Source organism: Tachysurus vachellii, chromosome 19 (genome assembly GCF_030014155.1).
Source record: "Tachysurus vachellii isolate PV-2020 chromosome 19, HZAU_Pvac_v1, whole genome shotgun sequence".
Classification (NCBI taxonomy): domain Eukaryota; kingdom Metazoa; phylum Chordata; class Actinopteri; order Siluriformes; family Bagridae; genus Tachysurus; species Tachysurus vachellii.
This window is the reverse complement of record NC_083478.1, coordinates 17,911,312-17,935,583: the sequence shown is the minus strand read 5'-3', so window position 1 is coordinate 17,935,583 and position 24,272 is coordinate 17,911,312. Positions and strand designations below refer to the sequence as shown.

The window sequence follows — 24,272 nt, the reverse complement described above, 5'->3', positions numbered from 1 at the left end:
TAATAATAATGATAATAATAATTATTATAATAATAACGATAATAATAATATTATCGTTATTATTAGTTTCTGCTTTTATTAGTAATTGTTTTAAGGCTGACACTCTTGGGCCCTTGAGCAAGTGCTCTTAACCCTATATCTGCCCCTGTATCTTGCCCAACCAACCCCAGAACCCCATCTCCCTAACAAGCTGTGATATGTGAAGAAAAGAATGTCACCTTCTGTTGTTGTTTTCTGGTTGATGTAGCAGTAGCAGTGCTGATGATCCTGTTGCATTTATATTATTTCCTATCGAGTTCCCTTCTGAGTCTGGTTCCTTTTAAGGTTTTTTCCTCATATCGTCTCAGGGAGTTTTTCCACACCACCGTTGCCTCCAGCTTGCTCATCAGGGATAGATGTTAGAGATGAATAGACGTATAATTTTAAACTTTACAATTTTTCTTCTGTTTCTATGCTTCTGTAAAGCTGCTTTGAGACAACATCAGTTGTTAATAGCGCTATACAAATAAAATTGAATTGAATTGTTGCTCTTGTTGTTGTTAGAACATCCTATTTGTGTATGACGCATGGTCATGTACTGACATGTCACTGTATTAGTTTCTTTATAATCCTTCTGATCGAATCAAAAATACCTGCAACACTACAATAACCATATTGACCGTATGAGCTTTATATGAATCATTAAGTCTGTCTTTAGTGTATAGTTAAAATATAATACATGCATACTAAAGATGTTGTTGTTAATGTTGTTGTTGATGTATTACAACATTAAGTAGTATAGTTCCTGTTGAACTGTAACTGTTAGATTTATATAAATCTATATAGATTTAGCATTTTTTACAGTTTGTATTTTATTTTTATAATTAATAGGTGTTCCTTAATTTTAAAGAAAATTGGACTGCATTAGCAAAAGTAGGTTACTAAAATAAAGTAATATGTTTTAATAAGTAAAATAAGTGCTTCGAATGAATTAGAATGAAGTCTTATCCTCGTGCACTGCCTTCTGGATGATATAATGATTTTAAATATCAGTCTGTTTTTGTGCTTTTTCTTTTTATTTCTTCTTTTTTTTTTCCTTTTTTTAATTTGGGACCAATAAATATTGTGGTCAAATTTGATCACGTACGAAAGGACACCATTGACAACATGCACATTACATAAATAAGCCTTAAAATCTAAATGAACAGTTAGGTGTTGTGTTGAATTTGTCTTTTGCTTTCTAAAAAGAATTAAAGAAAACAAACAAAACAAAGAAATGTTGGAGTAAAAACTCATTATATGTGAGAATGGTAACATATGAAAACAATGGATAAGTTAAAGTATGTGGGCAATTCTGATATTAAATAATAAATATAGATAAATATTGCATGGTTTTGATTACATACGTATGCCAGTTAAAATAAAAAGCCTAGAATATTAAACTCAGAAGTCAATGTTTTGGGTTAAGAAATCAAGATGCAGTTGATAAATTGGATCCTTTTTACCTGCAAACCTCACCATACAGATGTACAGTTTTCAATACAATCAGACTCTATTTGCATTCAACGTCAAGCGAATTTCTGATAATTGCAAGATTATAAAGGTGCTGCAGATTGCACAAATACACTAAAGTGTAACCTGTAGGTTGTATACCGTATTAAGTATTAAGCTGAGGACAATATGAAGACTAAAAATGAAAGTATGCACAGAAAGAGTGGCAGGCTTCAAGCTTTAAGAAGTGTAACTCCAGTGCTGCAAATCTATTCCTGAGAAATCCCAGCTGGGGCCAATTCTATACCACAAAGCTGAGATGTAAACAAGCATTGGAGCAGTGTCTACATTCCTCGTGAAAGCCGCGCGGACTCGTAGCTAAAATTATTGTGAGCAGAATTCCAAAACATGCTTTTTTTTCCTAAAGTTTTTTTTTTCTTTTCAGGTCAGAAGAAAGGACATTGGCTTGCAAAACATTTCTTGTTTTGTTATTAATATTGAATGCATGAAGAACAGCACTGTGAATGTCAATGGTGTAGAAACTATAAACAAAAGGAACACTGCAGCGCTTTGAATATAGAAAACTCTCATCAGACCTGACCGAAGTCATACAACTAATCAAACTTCACCTTTAAAAGCTTATGTTCCCAATACTCACTGTGAAATTGTGAAAAAACATAAGCAGGGTGGTAGTAGTAAGTAAAAGCAGTATTGGGTTCTCTCAGGTTCTAAGCTATGGATCATGCAGTACAATCAATGATTCCTCGATTTTAAATCTCTTCTTTATTTATTTTGCTTGTGATGGAAGGATGAGATATTGAATGAAGGTGTAGAGTGCTTTTATGGCTCTAAAGACATGATCTATACATTCATGAATGAAAACTACAGTGTGTAGATATACACACCAAAATGTAGTAATAACATTAAAACCACCTTCCTAATTTTGCATATGTCCTCCTTGGGGCACCAAAACAGCTCTGATTGGTCGAGGAATAGAGGCATGGACTCTAGGACACCTGACACCAAGACGTTAGCTTCAGATCCTTTATGTGCTGTAAGTTGTGAGGTGATGCCTAAATTATCCACCACATCCCACAGATGCTCGATTGGTTTGAGATCGGAGAAAATTCGGAAACCAACAAATACATCAACACACATTTCTGATTTTTTGTTGCAGTGTGGCATGGCATATTTTGGGAAGTACTAATCATTGCATACCGGAAAATCTCCACAAGACCTGCTGTTTTGGAGATACTCTGAGCCGCTCGTCTTAACCAGCACTCTTTGACTCTTGTCAAAGACACTCAGATCCTAATGCTTGCCCATTCTTCCTGCTACTAACACATCAACTTTGAGAACTGACTGTTTACTTACTGCCTACTATAACTTTGACTACTTTGACTCCAGAGCCATTTTAATGAGACAATCAAAGTCATCTATAAGTGACTTTAAAGTTACAGATGATTTTTGCTTTGAGCTACCAAGAAGGCTATGACAAAAATGCCAAATAATCACTTACTACAAACATAGTAAACAGAAAAGCGTTGCAATTTATGCAACAACTACTGAAGACCACACTCCTGTCACCAAGGAACAGCGATCTGAGTCTACAGTGGTCAAAAGCTCAGCAAAAAATTGACACTGGGAAAAATAGTGTGAAACAAGATCCAAATGCAAACTACAGTTAATAAAACCACGACAGAGATCACGCCTAAAAGTTCTGGACTTGTAGTTACATAAAGAAGGGGCCAGTACTGTAACATTAGTCCAAAAGAAGCATATAGGTACATCATATACGTTCTCATCACACTTAGGTTATAACAACTATAAACTGTCTTCCTCCCACCAGCTTCTTTTCTTCTCTTTCTATTAAAGTTAATAAGACAATAAATATAGCTTGAGATGTTACCGAGAAACCACAAAGCTTTTCATCTTGAAGTTACTGACACTGAGTTATTGTCCTTCTGACAAATAAAACTTTTCCTCACAGAAAATTGTATAAATCTTTCCAATCCATTTAAATCATGCATCTGGGGGCACGGTGGCTTAGTAGTGGTTAGCACGTTCGCCTCACACCTCCAGGGTTGGGGGTTCGATTCCTGCCTCCGCCTTGTGTGTGTGGAGTTTGCATGTTCTCCCCGTGCCTCGGGGGTTTCCTCCGGGTACTCCGGTTTCCTCCCCCGGTCCAAAGACATGCATGGTAGGTTGATTGGCATCTCTGGAAAATTGTCCCTAGTGTGTGATTGCGTGAGTGAATGAGAGTGTGTGTGCCCTGTGATGGGTTGGCACTCCGTCCAGGGTGTATCCTGCCTTGATGCCCGATGACGCCTGAGATAGGCACAGGCTCCCCGTGACCTGAGATAGTTCGGATAAGCGGTAGAAAATGAGTGAGTGAGTGAGTGAGTGAGTAAATACATTCAAGTGCTAGTGATACATATCACCACACAACTTCACTTTTTTTTTTTTTTATAAAGAGGATGACATTAAGTGATAAAATCACTGTTATTTAGAATAGAAGCCTTTATTTTGTCACATATACATTACAGCACAGTGAAATCCTTTCTTCGTATATCCCAACTTTGGAAGTTGGGATCAGAGCAAAGGGTCAGCCATGAGACAGCACCTCTGGAGCAGTGAGGGTTAAGGGCAGCTTGGCAGTGCTGGAGCTTGAACCCTGATTCGCCGATCAACACCCCAGAGCCTTAACCGTGTGATCCATCACTGCCGTATAAATCTGAGTACATTAGATTTAGTAATGAGTATCGTTCTAAGAAGATTTTATGAATATGTTTATTAAAAAATATAGACGGTTCACAACAAGTAAACTTATTCTTAAGTTAAAGCATTAACTAACAGTGTATACCATATTTCCTTAATTAAAATATTACAATTTTAAGAACATCCAGCTTTAGTAACCACTTTATATTAGCCTGATCATGATGGTGGTGGATTCATAAACTCAGGATCTTACCAGGGACCACACTTTGTCACTGGAGACTCCTTCTGTTGTTATTGTTGATGTTTTTTTTAATGCATTAGTTATTAGACTTACATTGTGCATTGTGTATAACTAGCTGTTATAACAAAAATGAGGGCATCCATATATAATTTGAATTTAAGCCTAGACTGTTCTTAGAGCTTTTGTTATTTAAAAATATTTCATAGATTCCAATTAGTTTTGACTAAAAGCTTCTTGACTTGATTAGGATGATTACTAATAATCATCCATTTCTTCCTTCAAACTCCTTACAAACTACTTACTGTAGCTTGAAGAACCAATAAAATGACTCTAAAATGGCAGGTTAGCTTGTTTTATAAAAGCTGAAGTAAAACATCTTTATTCAGTTTTCAGTTAACGTGCTTGAACGCTTTAAGAAAAAGACGCCTCTCTTATTCTCGCATGAATAATATGTTTAAGAATCTTGAGAATAGCATGTAGAAGTAAATCTGCCTTTTTCTTGAACTACTGTATTTGAACTAACAAAATGCCTCGGTGTCCTTCATGCCCTGCACCTAACACAACCCACATTAAGCAAAATACAGGCTGGATTGGCCAAATCTGAGGTTTGTGCAGGGCCCAGGCTCAAATCTTCAGCCATGTGACTTACAGGAAGGGGAAGAAGACCCCCTCCTACTCCCCATCTCTCTCTCTCACTCTCTCTCTCTGTCTCTCTCTCTCTCTTTCTCCATCTCTCTCTGTCGCTCTCTGAGAGGACTCTTTTTCCAGGAAAGGGGCCTGGTGGACAGGCACATTCAGTGGCCTGCACCGGGGAGAGCCTGGCTCATTGAGAAAAACAACAACACTGAGGGGAGGTGGAAAGTCTCTTGCATAAGAGAGAGTGAGTGAGTGAGTGAGAGAGAGAGAGAGAGAGAGCGAGAGAGAGAGATCAACTCTTTTACCCACTGCCACCAGGCTGAAAACCCGTCTGTCTACTCTTCACACAACACCACACCCTAGAAGCTCAGTGATTCAGCTGAACCTGTGAGATTTTTTAGACAGGACTGTCAAAAGCAAGTGTGCGTTTCAGTAAAAAATACAAATAAATAAGGGAAAGAAATGAAAATACTTGTCATGTATTAGCACAGCAACCGTATGCATGAATGGATTTATTACAAGTCTAAGTGTAGATGACATCTTTTGATCATACATTTCAGTTTTTATATAGAAATAAAGCCAATGTTTCCTTTTGGCTATTGAGAGTAAGGTTAGGTTTAGACTATATTAAGAAAATAAAAGTCTTAAAAGTAAACAAACACGTCTGACACTTGGGTGCCATCTTGTGGCATTAAACTGTAACTGTAACTGAGTAGATTCACTGTAAATGTGAGGCTCCCCCCCTCTCTCCCTCCATGCCCCCTCCCCATACCCCCTCCCCCTCCTCTCTCCCCGTTTCCCCTCCCCATGTCCCCCCTCCACATGTTCCCCCCTCCCCATGTCCCCTCTCCCCTCATCAACAGTGATGAAGTCATCGAGACCAAAAAAAAAAAAAAAGAATCAGAATCAGAATCAGGTTTGTTGCCAGGTACTGTAGAGTTACATGGATACAGACTGTGGACCTTTGACCTATGAGGTCATGTGATCTGTGATCTATTGTTGCTTATAACAATCAAGCCTACATACAGACAATACAGAGAACTTTGTATTTTGTCTTCTGTAAGAAAAATGGCTGATTTCCAGACAAGTGATTTCAGAGGATTTCAGATGAATGGACGACAGCAGGGTCGGCAAGCATTGTGAGCTTTTATCTGTGTTTCATGTTTAATGTTTTATTATCATTTAATCCAGTTTTGCTGCCACACAAATATCCCCAATGTCTGTTGTTGCACTCAACAGCATCCTGTTTATTTGGGATACCGTGTGTCATCATGGCAGATATTCATACATCATTTTATTTGTATATAAGGATATCTGCAGAGTAGTGATTTTTCTTTGTAGTATAGTTGTTGTTTTTTTTTCTAAAAAAGTGTTTGTGGTAGTGTGAAATTCGACATTCTTTACCTTACTGTGTTCACAGGACACTCAGTCCTCCTCAAGAGGAGACGTTGACACATACATGTCAGCTGCTGAGGACGAAAATAGAGGTCATCAGACAACAGGAAAAAGTCAACTTACAGAAAAAGGTCAGGCAAATCACCACTGAGAGAGATTTTAGCACTACAAAACATACACAATATCAGATTTAGAGCATGAAAATTCTTAGATTTACTTAGAAGAACATACTTTTTGTCGCTCTTAATGACGTTGTATGACCACAAATATAAATGACCTATACTTATAAATATAAACACTTGACATGATCCATGAGCTCTGTGTGATTTTTTTGTAGCTTTGCACCATACATAGTTTTCCCTCTGATTTTCCACTGATTTTTTTTTCTCCAGGAGTTTGAGGCTTTTCAACATGCCCTGCTTGAGCGTGAGGAAAAACTGAAGGAAAACAAACAGAAAATGCAGGATCACATAAAATCCTTCAGACAGATAAAGGTGCATATTCACGCACATTTACATTTATTCATGAAGAAGTTATATAAACTAGCTGAAGGCTAACAGTGAGCTGACACAATAGAGCCTGCAGTGATCAACACGAAGTGTATGTCATGGCAGATGGATTAAAGGTGGGGTCTCCGATTTTTGAAAGCCAATGTTGTCATATAAAATCACCAAAACAAACACGCCCCTAACCCAAATGGGTCCCACCCCTGTATTGATAGCTCCGCCCACACATACATACGTAACCCAGGCAACTAATGGAAATAAATGTGTCTTTATCATAGCTGAAGGGAAGAACAATACGATTGTAGATAAACAAACAAGCAAAAATGACACACAAGTATAATCATGTAAAGGACAAAGGCATATATTAGTTCTGTGTAACAAAGCAAAACCAACGTTACTCACCTATCGAGAAGGAAAAAAGCACCTCGGCGTCTTAAGTAAAGTTGGTCACATATTCACAGATTGGAGTTTCCTGAGTCAATAACTCCTGAGCTAAACACTGTTACTACACAAAACACGGTTGTAGCTGCGTCTCTACATTACTACGATAGAAAAGAGGTGTTATTTGTGTAGTAACAGTGTTTAGCTCAGGAGTTATTGACTCGAGAAACTCCAATCTGTGAATATAAGCCAACTTCCTGCTCCTTCAGTTCTCTCCAGAGCTGGAAAGCTGATCCTATATTAACACGTCCTACTTCTTGCCTTATTGTAAGCCTTTCTTCACTTTCTTTCTTTGTTTTTATCCTCCATGTCAATGTTAAAACCGCTTTCTGCTAATGTCACGCATGCGCACTGAATACTCTCTCCGCACATTTTGACAAGACCCGCCCCCTTCTGCTCATTGGCTACACGTTTGTTTTGAGTCTTGTTTTGTTTTCGGCCCGACTCAGTTTTCTGAAGCATTTCTCAAAAATCAGAGACCCTAACTTTAAAGTGTGAGGCGAATCATCATGTTAAAATTAGGAATAGGAATGTGGAGGACTTTATAGAGAAATGCAGTGATGTAATGTTTGAAAATTAGGTGAAAGATGAACTTGAGTAAGGTTCAGAGACGTAAAAACCAGTAACTGAGTCACGGCTCTTTTACCTCCTACCTCTGCAAGCAGGGTTGAGGTCATTGGACAGCCAAAAGGGCCATACGCAAGAGTAGAGCAGTGTCTCTGAGAGACCTGAGATTTGAACTCACAACCTTCTGTTAGAAGAAAATGTGCTTTGATTGAAACGGGATTAAAACATTTCATCTAATATAACTACGGCACTTTCTGTACACAGAACAATAAAAAGCAACAGATCAAGGCTGAAATGCAAGCACGTGACATCAGGAAGATGATTAAGGAGAACCAGGAGATCCTTCAAAAACTAAACAAGAAACTGAGTGCTTTGAGTGTTGAGCAACAGAGGCAGGAAGCTGAGGCAAACTGCATTAATTCCACATATATAGATGCAATGGTGCAGCAAAGTGAACAGGTTAGTCATAACAATTCATATGATTGTGTGTTAATAGATAATAATGTGTACAATGAGACCCTGTGAGACACAAACAAGCAACCCTGCATCTATGCGGATATTGCTCTCAGTTCCAGGACATTCAGGATTTGTTCAGGCACTACAACACACAGAAAATGGTCCAGGAGGAGCTGAAGGTTAACATAGAGAAGAAAAAGTTGGAGCTGGAGAACTACCAAGCAGAACTGACTAGAATGAAGGACGAACACTACCTCACCCAGATGACTCTGGAGGCCAGGATCCACCATCTGAATTACAAACTGGATGTGGCCAAAGAGAATGTCGAGTTATGGGTGAGAGATTATTACTGCGATTGCAAACAAACTAGCAGAATGAATTAACGGTGTGTCATCAATTGTGTAATGAAACCTATTTGTTCATTTGGTTACCTCATAAATTTGTGCTTAGAACTAGAATACGTCTCTAATTGGTCTCTGACAATGTCGAACCTGATCGAAAGACTATTTCATCAGACTGACTGATAAAATTGTGCAACAATTCACTGACAGAATTATTCTGCTCACTGTATCACTCTGTAACCAGGAGAGAGCGTGGGAAGACATTCAGTGGACTGGCGAAAAGAAAAACTTTCAGCTGTTTGAAATCAATATGGCCATCTTTAACTTTTGCAAGATTATATGGGATACGGGCATCGAAATCCCGAAGCCGGATACAAAAGTGGAGATCATGGCGATGCTGGACAAGGTACTGTAGAGAGCTTTAAATACTTAGTACATACTTAAGAAGTGTCTTTATGGATATTTTTTGAGGTCTGAAAACACTGCATCTTTTCTCCTATATTGACCAGTTGTCATTTTTTGCAAAGAAATGCTCTAAATGATAATAATATCATTTGGAAGTTGGTAGAAATGTCAGTAGTTCATAGAATAAAACGAAAATGTTCCTTTGACTTAAACACATAAATAGTAAATAGTAAAACCAGAAAAAAACACGACTATTTTGCAGTATTCTCTTAATTTATTCCAGAAAAGTATGTCCCAGAAATGTATAGAGAAAAAAAACATTACTATATGTAATTACTGCTAAATGCTAATAACTTCTAACCTCTAAATCTTGTCATTCACAGATTCAGGAGTTTGTCTGCGACCTGAAGTTGCTTTGGGAGATTCACAAAGGTGAAAGTGAGACTCATTGCGCTCAGTAGAATTCCAAGACACACACACACACACACACACACAGTCCAGCGATGGCACATTTTTTACACCTGCTCTTTAGGTGGGTGGTTGTTTGAATACCTTGATACCTTCTGGGCATTTTTAAACTCTTTATTAAAACCCCATGTGGAAAAATAAATAGCAGCCACATCTTTGTTTGAGTCTGAATTGTATTATTTATACTGTAAATATTGCGAGTGGTTCTGGAGGCTGAGAGGTCCCGGAGGCCATCACAGACTCCTGACCTCAATATCATTGAGCCACTTTGGGGAGATGGCAAACATGCAGTTTGTGCAAAACAACAAAATTTTTTTACTGGAACTGGAGGCATTTTGCCAAGAATACACTTTTTTTTAATGTTATGTTTTGTTTGATTTTTCCATTCTGTTATGCCTTACATATAAACTTGGGTCCTTTAAGAAATAAAATAAATTAGTTTTGACTTCTCACCTGTTTTCTTTAAAAGATAGTACACTTTATCATTTAGCATTTACCACGGCAGACTTTGGTTAACTGGTTACACCGGTAGACCAACGTTTCTGGCTACTAAGTTGTTGGTAGAAAGTAAACTCTTTGTGAATTCTGCTTCTTACTCTAAACCATAGAAAAGCGATTTTTAAAGAAACATTACAAAATGGAAAGGAAGTTAGAAAATCTTAAACATTTGAAACCCAATTTATTCAGTAATAAAGACAATCAGAAATAAGTTTCATTGTGGAAAAGATGGTGAAGTGGTTCAGAAGGATTCGGGACAGGAAATGCGACACAGGCTTCGGAAATGAAGTGTAAAGAAATCTGATCATTCTCTGATGAAAACAATAAAAACATTACCATAAACTCCTATTCACCCTAAATGACTGTACAAATAGAAAAAAAAAATCTAACGTATGCTCTGGATTAGTGATGTGGAAATGTGATCTAGCTAGTGATCTGTGATCTTTTTTTTTTTTTTTTAAACTATAGACAGAATAGAGGCGAAAGCTTAACTCGATTGACCCAGCATTGTTTAATGCATAAAATATATTCAGCAGCTGAAATAAAATGTGAATCAAACATTTCCACAAGACACAGGCATCATACTGTGCATGCATGGCTTCATCAACTCACATCAAGCACGGGATGGTAATAAATTAGCCAAGAGAGCGCATACTTATGAGCATATAGATGAATGGAATCCGATACAGTGCACAGAAGAATTAGAGGACCTATTAAATATTACTGAAACAAAACCTGTCAAATTTACGAAAATATTCTTTATAGATAATGAAATAATACATCGATACACCTCATTTAATATACGATAAACACCAAAAGTATCAAACGAAAACTGAAGTTAAAGTTTGATACTTAAGTCCTAGAAAGGAGAATCAGTAATAATAAAACAAATCATTTGCATTGCATTTGATTCAGAGAGCCTAGGATCCTTGTTACATAAAAGCTAATGTGCACAAGATCCAGATTCTATTAACAGCAGCTTGTTTTTCCAGTGAACAGGGAAAAAAAAAATAAAAAATTCACCTAGAAATGAAACAAAAGTCCTCACAAAGTTTTAAAAAGAATCCATAATCTCTTCTTCTCAGAGAGATATGAAAGAGGCGGAAGGGGAAGCTGCATCATCATGTCAATAACTACTTGTTTATGATGTGCAAACAGAAACACTGGCTGTATGAGAGGGGAAAATAAGTTCTTTCTTGTCAATTAAGAAAATGCACATATGTATATAATAAAATAAAAGTCTTGAGTGCAACAGTGTGAGAAGAGAGACAAACACACACACACACACACACACACACACACACACACACACACACACACACACACACACACACACACACACACACACACACACACACACGAATGTTTCAGTTTTTTTGACATTGCTGTTACATTCGTGTTTCGCACTCCAGAAACAGAAGGTGTCCACAGGTCAAGAGCATCGTCTTGAGAAAATCAAATAACTATAGATCAAAGCATTTTTCAAGAATATTATTTACATTTTCACACAATGGCTTCATCTATTTTAAGTCTTCTCTCTCTATACAACGAGGATCCGTAAGACCCGGTTATACCTCAAAGAGATTTTTTTTCCTCTCATTTTAAATATTAATCAATATCAACACCAGGAAAAGTGTTTTACTGCTTTACAGGGACGTTAACGCTGCTTCAAACATCCACGTACACACACACACTCACTCACTTACTCCAATGAGCCTATCAGATCCTTAGGAGGCAAATCCGACCTGTTCAGCTGTTGGGCAGAATATATTTTTTTTCTTTTTACAGAATTAGCGAGAATGTCCTAGAACTCCTCATGTACATTGCGGGCATAGTCCATGAACTTGCTCCCGGTAAAGTACTCGCTGTATTTGAGGATCTCCTCCAGTTCCAAGCTGTGGTTCTGGTTCTCGTCAGCAACAGCGATCATCTGTTTGGCTTCGTTAAGAGCGTTGTACTCATTCATGGGGTCCATGTATTCCTGTGGAGGAGAAAATGTGTTAGAAAGGCAGAAAAAAACAAAAATACAGGGAGATTAGATTTAAAGGGTTCGGTGTGTGGGGAAACTCGGCAGACCTCGAGCTCTTCCATGGTGACGATGCCATTGTGGTTGGCGTCGATGACCTCCTCAAACTCTTTCTTCCTCTCACGAACCCATTCATCATCAATATCCTGTCCCTGCTGGTTCTCCACCGTGCCCATGGGCAGAGAGATGAACTCTGACAGCGTCAGTTCTTTGTCTCCATCTTGATCTGACAAATAGTAATTGAACAGAAAGTGATTACTTGCATTTTAAAGTTAAACACTATACAGTACATTATTCCATACCAGGGATTAAATATGCTAACATAACAGTGTATATGGTTGCTTAAAGTAGCCAAAATGCACTGAAACATTTACCAAGTTCTTCGTAGGGGGAAGTGGCTAATCTTACCACTGCTATGCTGATGATACACAACTTATCTTCTCTTTCCCACCCTCAGATGCCACAGCTTCTGACCGGATCTCAGAATGTCTGGCAGAAATGTGACTCGCTCCTGTCGGTTTCTTCTCTACAACATTAGAAGGATTCGGCCATTTTTGTCCACACAGGCTGCTCATGTACTTGTTCAGTCTCTTGTCATTTCTAGACTGGATTACTGCAATGCACTGCTGGCAGGTCTACCTATGAATGCAATCCGTCCTCTGCAAATGATCCAAAATGCAGCTGCCCGGCTTGTTTTCAACCTGCCAAAGTTCTCGCATACCACCCCGCTGCTGCGATCCCTCCACTGGCTTCCGGTAGCTGCACGCATCAGATTCAAAACACTGATGCTGGCCTACAAAGCCAAAAATGGACCAGCTCCCTCTTACCTCAAAGCCCTCATCACTCCTCGCACTGCACCCCGCACCCTCCGATCTACCAGCACTGCTCGACTGGTTCCACCATCTCTCAGGGTAAGAGGCAAGTATACTACAAGACTCTTCTCTGTACTGGCACCAAGGTGGTGGAATGAACTTCCCCTAGAGGTCCGGACAGCTGAGTCATTGGCTATTTTCAAGCGGCGGTTGAAGACCTACTTATTCAGGAAACACTTCAACTAGCACTTCTTTCCTTATCTTTTGCAATTTAAAAAAAAATAAATAAAAAAAAAATAAAAAAAAAAAAACCTTTGACACTTTTTCATTGTAACTTTGAACAATGAACATGTTTTAAACTCATGGTATCTTAAGTATGTAACTTAGTGATCCAGCATTAATGTATTCAATGTTAGAGATTTAAGCACTTATGTACGTCGCTCTGGATAAGGGCGTCTGCCAAATGCTGTAAATGTAAATGTAATGGTTAGTGAGTCTGGGTTCGAGTCTTGGGCCGGCCACAACTGAGGTGCCCTTGAGCAAGGCACCCAACTGCTCCCCGAGCGCCGCAGCGTAAATGGCTGCCCACTACTCCAGGCGTGTGTTCATGGTGTGTGTGTGTTCACTGCTGTGTGTGTGCACTTTGGATGGGTTCAATGCAGAAAACAAATGAATATGGGTCACCGTACTTAGCCGTATGTCACGTCACTTTCACTTTCACTTGGTTACTACTGAAATCTTTCCGGTACTAACATTTCATTGTCTAGATTGTATGCAGATTATCCATCCATCCATCCATTTTCTACCGCTTATCCGGGGCCGGGTCGCGGGGGCAGCAGTCTAAGCAGGGACGCCCAGACTTCCCTCTCCCCAGACACTTCCTCCAGCTCTTTCGGGGGAATACCGAGGCGTTCCCAGGCCAGCCGAGAGACATAGTCCCTCCAGCGTGTCCTAGGTCTTCCCCGGGGCCTCCTCCCGGTTGGACATGCCCGGAACACCTCCCCAGGGAGGCGTCCAGGAGGCATCCGGAACAGATGCCCGAGCCACCTTAGCTGACTCCTCTCGATGTGGAAGAGCAGCGGCTCTACTCTGAGCTCCTCCCGGGTGACTGAGCTCCTCACCCTCTCTCTAAGGGAGCACCCAGCCACCCTGCGGAGGAAACTCATTTCGGCCGCCTGTATCCGGGATCTTGTCCTTTCGGTCATGACCCAAAGCTCATGAACATAGGTGAGGGTAGGAACGTAGATCGACTGGTAAATAGAGAGCTTCGCCTTGCGGCTCAGCTCTTTCTTCACCACAACAGACCGGTATATCGACCGCATCACTGCAGAAGATGCACCGATCCGCCTGTCGATCTCCCGCTCCATCCTTCCCTCACTCGTGAACAAGACCCCAAGATACTTAAACTCCTCCACTTGAGGCAGGAGCTCTCCACCAACCTGAAGGGGGCAAGCCACCCTTTTCCGGTTGAGAACCATGGCCTCGGACTTGGAGGTGCTGATTCTCATCCCCGCCGCTTCACACTCGGCTGCAAACCGTCCCAGTGCACGCTGAAGGTCCTGATTTGAGGAAGCCAACAGGACAACATCATCTGCAAAAAGCAGAGACGAAATCCTGTGGTCGAATGCCTTCTCCAGATCCACAAAGCACATGTGTACTGGTTGGGCAAACTCCCATGAAACCTCCAGCAACCTGGCGAGGGTATAGAGATGATCCAGTGTTCCACGACCGGGACGAAACCCGCATTGTTCCTCCTGAATCCGAGGTTCGACTATCGGCCGAATTCTCCTCTCCAGTACCCTGGCATAGACTTTTCCGGGGAGGCTGAGGAGTGTGATCCCCCTGTTGTTGGAACACACCCTCTGGTCCCCCTTCTTAAAAAGAGGGACCACCACCCCAGTCTGCCAGTCCAGAGGCACTGTCCCCAGCCTCCACGCGACGTTGCAGAGGCGTGTCAACCAAGACAGCCCCACAACATCCAGAGACTTGAGGTACTCAGGGCGGATCTCATCCACCCCCGGTGCCTTGCCACTGAGGAGCTTCTCAACTACCTCAGTGACCTCAGCTTGGGGGATCGACGAGTCCACAACTGAGCCCTCGGCCTCTGCTTCCTCAATGGAAGACATGTCGGTGGGGTTGAGGAGAACCTCGAAGTACTCCTTCCACCGTCCGAGGATGTCCCCAGTCGAAGTCAGCAGATTCCCACTCCCACTGTAAACAGTGTGCGCAGGGCACTGCTTCCCCCTCCTGAGGTGCCGGACGGTTTGCCAGAATTTCTTCGAGGCCAACCGATAGTCCTTCTCCATGGCCTCACCGAACCCCTCCCAGACCCGAGTTTTTGCCTCCGCATTACCTTACGGCCACAGCTCCAAGCGGCCGTGTCGACAATGGAGGTGGAGAACATGGTCCACTCGGACTCAATGTCTCCAACCTCCCTCGGGATCTGGTTGAAGGTGGGACTCTGCCGGAGGTGGAAGTTGAAGTTCTCTCTGACTGGAGACTCTGTCAAACGTTCCCAGCAAACCCTCACAGTACGTTTGGGTCTGCCAAGTCTGTCCAACTTCCTCCCCCGCCATCGGATCCAACTCACCACCAGGTGGTGATTAGTTGACAGCTCCGCCCCTCTCTTTACCCGAGTGTCCAAGACATACGGCCGGAGGTCAGATGAAACAACCACAAAGTCGATCATCGACCTCCGACCTAGGGTGTCCTGGTGCCATGTGTACTGATGGACACCCTTATGCTTGAACATGGTGTTCGTTATGGACAAACTGTGACTAGCACAGAAGTCCAATAACAGAACACCACTCGGGTTCAATTCCAATATAATTCGGGTTCTGTTCCAATAACAGAACACCACCTGAACCGACCGACCTGTATGCAGATTATGATTTTTTTTTGTAAAGTCAGTTACTGAGCTCATAACCCACAGACATTTTATGATAAGCCACAGACCATAATAAAAAAAAGTTGAATTATGTGACTTTCTAACTTTAACCATATTTTTCTGGTAACAGAATTCACCCAGATACCAACCCCTTTTATCAAAGGTATCCATGCCATTAAGTGTACAAAACTAATAGTCTTGAAACTGAAAATCGTGTCAAACAGACAAAAAAAGACCACAGACCAAAAACATAAAAGCAAAAGACACTGTAGTTTCATGCCTACCCAGGTCTCTGATGATCTCCTTGACCATGTATTTGAGCATGCCTCTGCTGTGCTCTGGATGAAGGAAGGAGAGAAACTCCTCCTCGTTCAGAAGCTGGTCCGCTGGAGGGTTATCGGCCTGAAACCAGCGATCCTTCAGGCTTTCCAAGATCTCCTGGGCTGTGGAAATACAACAAACCAAACCCACCTTTATCATGCTGAACAAATGCTCTGAGTGGAATCTCTATATTCATTGCAGTGATAATGCAATAATTACAATATAATAACAGTACAACAATATAATTACAGACCTCTCAATTAAGATCTGTAAAATAAAATGTAATGAAAAGTGAAGACAAATCACACTAAATGACTACACTGCATTATGAATATGTGAATTAGAAGTGATCTTTTCACTTACTCTCCTCATCCAATTTAAGCTCTTCGTTATTTTTTATCTTCTCAGCCACGTCCTTCTCATTGAAGCCTTTGCTGGCCAAAAACTTCACCCGGTACTCATCCCATGTCACATGCTCTGAGAAACAAAAAATTTGACTAGGTAAGCATAAAACTCAGATTGCTTTGAGCAAATGGTAGTTAGATTTAAAACAAAAACAACTGGGAGCAGGAACATTTACCAAAGTTAAGAGAATATTGTCATGTAATATATTCAATATATCTGTAATAAATGATACCATTGTTGGTATGCTTATAGAAGAATCTCAGTAAATGAACTACTTTTTCTCTTTGGTAAAAGCTCATTTTCAAAGTAGCATGACCCAATTTATTTGAATAGCTAAATAATATGCAAATGAACTTAAGCGGAGTACAAAGGACAAAAAAAGGGTAATAAAAACGATGAAATATTGCATGTGTAGACTTAATTATAGGAAAAAAAAAATGCTCCGCATTGATCTAAATATTATGCAAGCTCACCATCTCCATCTGGATCTACAGCACGGAAATTAACTTTGTTCTCTTTCACTGCCTCTTGGAAGTGCTCTTCTGTTTTCTGCATGATCCAGCTTTGAAGCTCTTTAGCGCTGACACTTCTGTCCTTATTGAAATCCACTCTACCAAAAAAACAGACAAAAGTTGCCCAGACAGACGTCATAATTTGGTGATATTTTAACCTACCCATCGGATTTAAATAGTGCAAGACAACAAAAACAGCTTATAATGCAGAAACAACTTCAAGTTCATCGGGCATAACATACTTGCTAAAAATTTCAATTAATTTCTTGCGGTTCTTCCTGGGCTCGGAGTCTTCATCAAACTCCTCCATCTCCTTTCCCAGAAACACTTCCTGATGGAAGTCCTTGTTCAGGTGACCGTCCATTTCCATTTTAACGCCGTTTAGGTGGTCAGGGGGAAGGATCTCGTTCTCCTCTTTACCGTTTACATGTTTGTTGTTTCTGTGGATTGATATGTTTGCGGGCCGTGTTTGTACATTGATGATCAAAATCACAAAAAGGGCAAAGAACCCTGCCCAGTGGTTCCCTGACCAAACTCCTCTAGTACTGTACATGACTGCCAGTTAACCTCAACTGAAGACACTACAAGTAGAAAACACAATGTTAGTCATGTCAATCGTTCAAACTTTGATCACATGATGACACAGAATGTAACATCATACCACTGAAAAATACTCCAAAATCTAGTGGAAACCCTTCCCAGAAGACTGGAGGTTATTATAACAGTAAAAAAAAAAGTGGACTAATTCTATAAAAGGATATTTTAAAAGAACATTTAACAAGAGTGTAATGGTCAATCTATCTATCTATCTAACTTGGATCTGAATATATGGGTGAAACATTATATATATATATATATATATATATATATATATATATATATATATATATGTTTCACCCATATATTCAGATCCAAGTATTTGTTTCTACCTTACTACAGTATATTCATGATATTTTACACCCTCATCCCAATTTTAAAATTAAAATTGTATTTAATTCCTAGCATACAGCCTATGTATAGTGATTACAGTGACAATAATAGAACATTTCACTAACATATCATGCTAGTCCGCGTTCACACTGAAAATAATCCGAATTCACCTGACTAGTTTAGCTAACAGCTATATCTTATCTTACCCGTCAAACTTTAAATAAGTTAAAGGTTAGAAAAATTCTAGTTAAAAAGCAACTTAGTTCAAGAATATTAACCAGCCACCTATCTTTCTACTCGGCTAAACGCTAGCTCCAATGCTCGTTAGCACTGACTGTTGATAGCTTTAGCAGCTAGCTTTCCTGAATATAAGGAGTGCGCGTGATAAAAACGAATCACATACCGGTTCAATGGGTTGTTTAACGACGGAAAACGAAACCTCGTTCTAACGCTCAGCCTTCCACTTGTTTCGTTAAACACATCGCATTCTGAAGTTTACAGAGCGGATACTTCCGGTTGACGTGGCCAGCTGTAGATAGAGTTTAGACCAATGACTATATCACTTCCTGCTGATTGCTAAAACGACAATATCCCCGTCCCAAATGCACCCTTGCTCCCTATATAGTTACACTTTACTTACATGTAGAGAAGGGAGCGATTTGGGATGTGACAATAATCTATCTATCTATCTATCTATCTATCTATCTATCTATCTATCTATCTATCTATCTATCTGTCTGTCTGTCTGTCTGTCTGCCTAACTATCTGTCTGTCTGTCTGTCTGTCTATCTATCTATCTATCTATCTATCTATCTATCTATCTATCTATCTATCTATCTATCTATCTATCTATCTATCTGTCTGTCTGTCTGTCTGTCTGTCTATCTATCTATCTATCTATCTATCTATCTATCTATCTATCTATCTATCTATCTGTCTGTCTGTCTGTCTGTCTGTCTGTCTGTCTGTCTATCTATCTATCTATCTATCTTTCTATCTATCTATCTATCTATCTATCTGTCTGTCTGTCTGTCTGTCTGTCTGCCTAACTATCTGTCTGTCTGTCTGTCTGTCTGTCTGTCTATCTATCTATCTATCTATCTATCTATCTATCTATCTATCTATCTATCTATCTGTGTCTGTGTGTCTATCTATCTATCTATCTATCTATCTATCTATCTATCTATCTATCTATCTATCTATCTATCTATCTGTCTGTCTGTCTGTCTGTCTGCCTAACTATCTGTCTATCTATCTATCTATCTATCTATCTATCTATCTATCTATCTATCTATCTATCTATCTGTCTGTCTGTCTGTCTGTCTGTCTGTCTGTCTGTCTGTCTGCCTAACTATCTGTCTGTCTGTCTGTCTATCTATCTGTCTGTCATTCTATCTATCTATCTATCTATCTATCTATCTATCTATCTATCTATCTATCTATCTATCTATCTATCTATCTGTCTGTCTGTCTATTTTCTGTCTGTCTGTCTATCTATCTGTCTGTCTGTCTATCTATCTATTTTCTATCTATCTTGTTCTAGATGTATGCGTGTGAGATGCTGATGTGTCAACACTTGTCCTCAACCTCGATCAGAAGGTTATGGTATGATGCAATGATGGAATGTCCACGACATATATAGCTCAAATGCTCACATTTATTCTAGCAAATCCACTTGAATCAGGTTCAGTTTCCATTTGGGTTTGTGGGTTTGTTTGTGTGTGTGTGTGTATGTGGTTTCTGAAATACAACAAATAATAAATTCACTTAACATATGAATTTGCATGTAATATAATAAGTATACATTTAGCCTAATGCAACAAACAGTGAAATAGAACATATGCAATACAAAATGAATTATTCACTATTAGCCACTATACAGCCCTATTGCCCCAGAAATAACTTAACTAGCATCTAACACAGGCAGTGTTGTAATGTAACGAAGTAAAAATACTTCGTTACCGTACTTAAGTAAAAATTTCACGTATCTGTACTTTACTTCGCTATTTAAATTTATGTCAACTTTCACTTTTGCTCCACTACATTTCCTAGATAAAATGTATACTTTTACTCCGTTATATTTCCTATAAGCATCTTCGTTACTCATTCATTCATTTTCTACTCTATGGAGAAGCACAGACATGCCCAGCGTGCACGCGCAGTCAGAGCTGGAGGCATTTATCTATAACGGCGGCAACCAAAAGCAACCAAAAGCAGTGAAATGTCACTATTCTTATTACCAGAGTTGATAGCACAGACAAAATATTAATGCAATAGCAATACTAAATAAAAATAACATTTATTGATTTGGTCTTTGTCTTGTGAATATTTGTTTATTAGTGACTGCATTCATTGGACACACTGTTTGTAGAGAATGCACACATACATGAACTGATCTGATTCAAGACTGGCATCATTACATCATGCATAAAATTTTGGTGTCCACTTTTGCCATTTAATAATACCATAAGTTTTGGCTTACTATTTAGTCATATAATATATAATATAAAACTCTTCTTGTTTTAAATTCTCACTGAGGGCTAAAACCCCTAAAGATCCTAGAACCGCCCCTGCTCTTATGCCTACCGAAAATCACTGAAATTTTACTTTTTACTTTTACTTCAAATACTTAAGTACATTAAATATCAGAAAATTACTTTTGATACTTAAGTACAGTAAATATCAGATACTTTAAGACTTTTACTTAAGTAATATTCTAAAAGGTGACTTTCACTTCTACCAAAGTCTTTTTCTAGTACGATACTTGTACCTTTACTCAAGTAATGCTTTCTAGTACTTTATACAACACTGAACACAGGTAATCGCGATAAATCTGATTAAACGTTATAAATAACATATGTGTGTCTAAATTCTAATATCTTAGCTTAACAACAAACATATACAAAGAATTAAATACTTTGCTACTAGTATGGGTGATTGTAACAACAAGTTAACCTTTAAACATGCTCATGCGTATCATTACACATGACCAGACCTTAGTACACATATAAACGTGATGCTAATATCTGTCTGTCTGTCTGTCTGTCTGTCTGTCTGTCTATCTATCTATCTATCTATCTATCTATCTATCTATCTATCTATCTATCTATCTATCTATCTATCTATCTATCTATTTTCTGTCTGTCTGTCTGTAAAAATTAACAAAAATTCACAACACTTTTATTAGAATGACACAAGTCCACATATATCTATTCTATATAGCTTTCATGTGGATGACTAAATACACACGCTATTTGTTTTTCTAACTCTGTCATATATTTTATTCATTTACTTATTTTTAGTGTGGTGTTGGCCTCAGAGCCTAACACTAGGCACAAGGTGGGAATACACCCCGAACATGACTCCAGTCTTTTAAAGGGTGTAATAAATACACATTCCAACACTCATTCACACATACATCAGTCACCTACAGGCATTTATTTGGGGTGGTGAGAGGAAATCTGAGAACCTGGAGGAAAACCAACATGGACACAGGAAGAAAGTGAAATCTGAGCTCAAGATTGAACACAGGTCTCTGAACCCTGGAGCTGGCAAAGATACCAGCAGGCTAGACAGTTCGAGGCATCTAAAAAGCTTTAGGTATGTTCTCCCATCTTCTTGACCAAAGGTTCCTAAGCCTGGTCCTGGAAAATATGCAATCGTGTACATTTTGTTTTCCTTGCTCCCGACACACTTAATTAAACTAATCAGATAATTAAGTGTTCTTCCTGAGTCGATGTGGGTGAGTCAGTGCAGTGAAAACTCTAACATGTGCAGAACTCAAGAGTTTTCCTGGTCCAGGGTTTGGAACCTATGTTATAAGGTGATTGTGGTACCATCTGTTGACTCTGGACCATGACATGATGTTGATAGAGTATCTAAGAGCAGAAATATAACCTGTACAAACAACTCCATGGACACTGAACATCCACATCCATCACTTTAATAGATCAGTCTGTGCTCAATCCAAGGGGTAAGAAGGAAAACTGCCCATGAGGAATAATGAACACTGTTTAGAATCTTCATCTGTACAATTGAACCAATTTTAAGAGACAGTAAAAGTTTTACAATGCCATAGTAAGCCACATATTCTCCTATGTATAATGGCAATAATCTGTATATTGTAAAACATGAACATCAACTTTGTTAGGATTCTTTGTATAAAGTCAAGCTTCAGGATATAAGATATATTAAATAAGTATTATTCATTGTACTCTCAAAAAGATCTACTTACTAATTACACATATTGCTTAAGATATTCACTCATCTTCTACCGCTTATCCGAACTACCTCGGGTCACAGGGAGCCTGTGCCTATCTCAGGTGTCATTGGGCATCAAGGCAGGATACACCCTGGACGGAGTGCCAACCCATCGCAGGGCTGCTTAAGATATATTTTAAGAATTTCTTTACTATTTATTTTTTATTATTATTATTATTATTATTATTATTATTATTATTATTATTATTATTATTATTATTACTGCTTTTAGAGTCTTGTAATTCTTGTAGACTTCTGACTTCATCATTGGGAAGTTGGGAAGATAAAAATGTGAGTGTTATTCCATTTTTCGTCAGCAGAGGGAGGAAGAGTACTGACTTTAAAGCCTGTACACTTTCCCATAATACAATACAACCAGCAGATAAACACTATTTATACACGGTTACTTCTTTAATCCTTTAAATATATAACATAAAGACATAATAAGTACCATAATGAATCATGTGTCATATCCATAAAAATAATGGATGTGCCGAATCTTAACCTTTATTTGCCAAATACAAGGAACTTATTATTAACTTATTATGGACGAGCCATCCACGTAATTTGAGGAGAACACACAAATGTATACAATATAAGATTTATATTTGGAAATATGAGAATTTTCCTTATGACTGGCATCCTACAGTTAGATTATACTCCATATTAGAAGTCAAATGTATGTAGATAAGTATTACATTATAGACAATATTTAATATTATATATATTAAATATATAAATAATAAAATAAATAAATAGTAATAAAACAGTAAAAAAATTATATATATATATATATATATATATATATATATATATATATATATATATATATATATATATATATATAAATAACTAATATATAATACATATATAATATAATTATTATATACAACATAATTAATAAACTAAATAAATAATAATAAAACAGTAAAAAAATAATTTATATATATATATATATATATATATATATATATATATATATATATATATATATATATATATATATATATAATATATATATTATTATTATTATTATTATTTATTTATTTTATTATTTATGTTATATTATTATTACTGTTTGACTACAGACAAACAGACACTAAAAAACCATAAAGGTCACGGTGATCCCCAGGTCTATTTTGTGTAAAATGTGATTCAACAAAGAAAACCGAACATTTAGGAGTTTCCAGTTTCAGTGCTTTGTAACAGTCAATAAGTTTTCCATCAGTCAGAGAGCTTTGGTGGGTTATATAGAAACTTCTGGAAAAAGCTGCATCAAAAAAAAAGTTTGTTCATGGTGATGTTCGCTATGATATAGTGTAAATATTAACAGGAACTATTTTTGTTGCAAATATTCCACATTAATAAACTCTGAACATTTAAAAAAGCAGGATTAATAAAAGCATTCATTAATAAATTGAAAACAGTAATCATTGGCAACTTGCTGTGGCATAAAATGGAATAAAACCTTTCCAGATTGCTGTTAAAGGAAAATAATCAACTTCAGGCTAGAAACATCACATCACACTAACCCGAGTGTTTTGTTCCTTACTTATGACCCAGTTCAGGGAAGCAGCTCATCAGAGTCATCTGTCGTTAAGGTAATTTCTAGTTTGTGTAATACTCATACCCCAGAAAGCTGAAGAAATCTGAATAAAATGTGATAAAATAAAATGAATGCTTGAAGCTTTTTAATAATGCTTTATGATGTTGGTACAAACATTACATTTATATTGCATATATTAATTAAGTAGATGCATTTAATTCAACTAAGACAGAATACAGTCCAAGCTTGTAGCAGAGCTGTTATAGATTTTCTGGGCATTTTTCCCACAGCCCTATCAGTATTTTTTGAATTTTGATCACTAGCTAAGAACACTACAGTAAAACAGCACACACTTACACATACTCATCCCCTGAAGCCCTCCAAGTAGCTCTAAGAAGCTCACATGAACATTTTATTTGTGAGATAAAACA

At 38.3% G+C, this 24,272-nt stretch overlaps 2 protein-coding genes across 3 annotated transcripts; one reads left to right on the top strand and one right to left on the bottom strand.

Annotated features, from left to right (window-relative positions):
* The first annotated feature begins 6,092 nt into the window (after positions 1-6,092).
* On the top strand, positions 6,093-9,671 carry LOC132862722 (golgin subfamily A member 6-like protein 25). Its single transcript, XM_060894924.1, has 7 exons — positions 6,093-6,204; positions 6,486-6,591; positions 6,853-6,954; positions 8,239-8,433; positions 8,544-8,765; positions 9,016-9,177; positions 9,560-9,671. Exons 1-7 carry the CDS (start codon positions 6,134-6,136, stop codon positions 9,635-9,637), a joined length of 936 nt encoding a protein of 311 aa, XP_060750907.1. The 5' UTR covers positions 6,093-6,133; the 3' UTR covers positions 9,638-9,671.
* A 632-nt stretch (positions 9,672-10,303) lies between these two features.
* sdf4 (stromal cell derived factor 4) lies at positions 10,304-18,594 on the bottom strand. Of its 2 annotated transcripts, none has more exons than XM_060893887.1 (7): positions 18,439-18,594; positions 17,348-17,686; positions 17,067-17,203; positions 16,552-16,665; positions 16,152-16,310; positions 12,219-12,394; positions 10,304-12,123 (listed from the first exon to the last, which is right to left on the bottom strand). In XM_060893887.1, the coding sequence occupies exons 2-7, from the start codon at positions 17,656-17,658 to the stop codon at positions 11,947-11,949; spliced, it is 1,074 nt and encodes a 357-aa protein (XP_060749870.1). In that variant the 5' UTR covers positions 17,659-17,686; positions 18,439-18,594; the 3' UTR covers positions 10,304-11,946. The 2 variants fall into 2 exon arrangements, with proteins under 2 accessions (XP_060749870.1, XP_060749871.1); XM_060893888.1 differs by lacking the exon at positions 18,439-18,594 and adding an exon at positions 18,242-18,384.
* Positions 18,595-24,272: the final 5,678 nt, after the last annotated feature.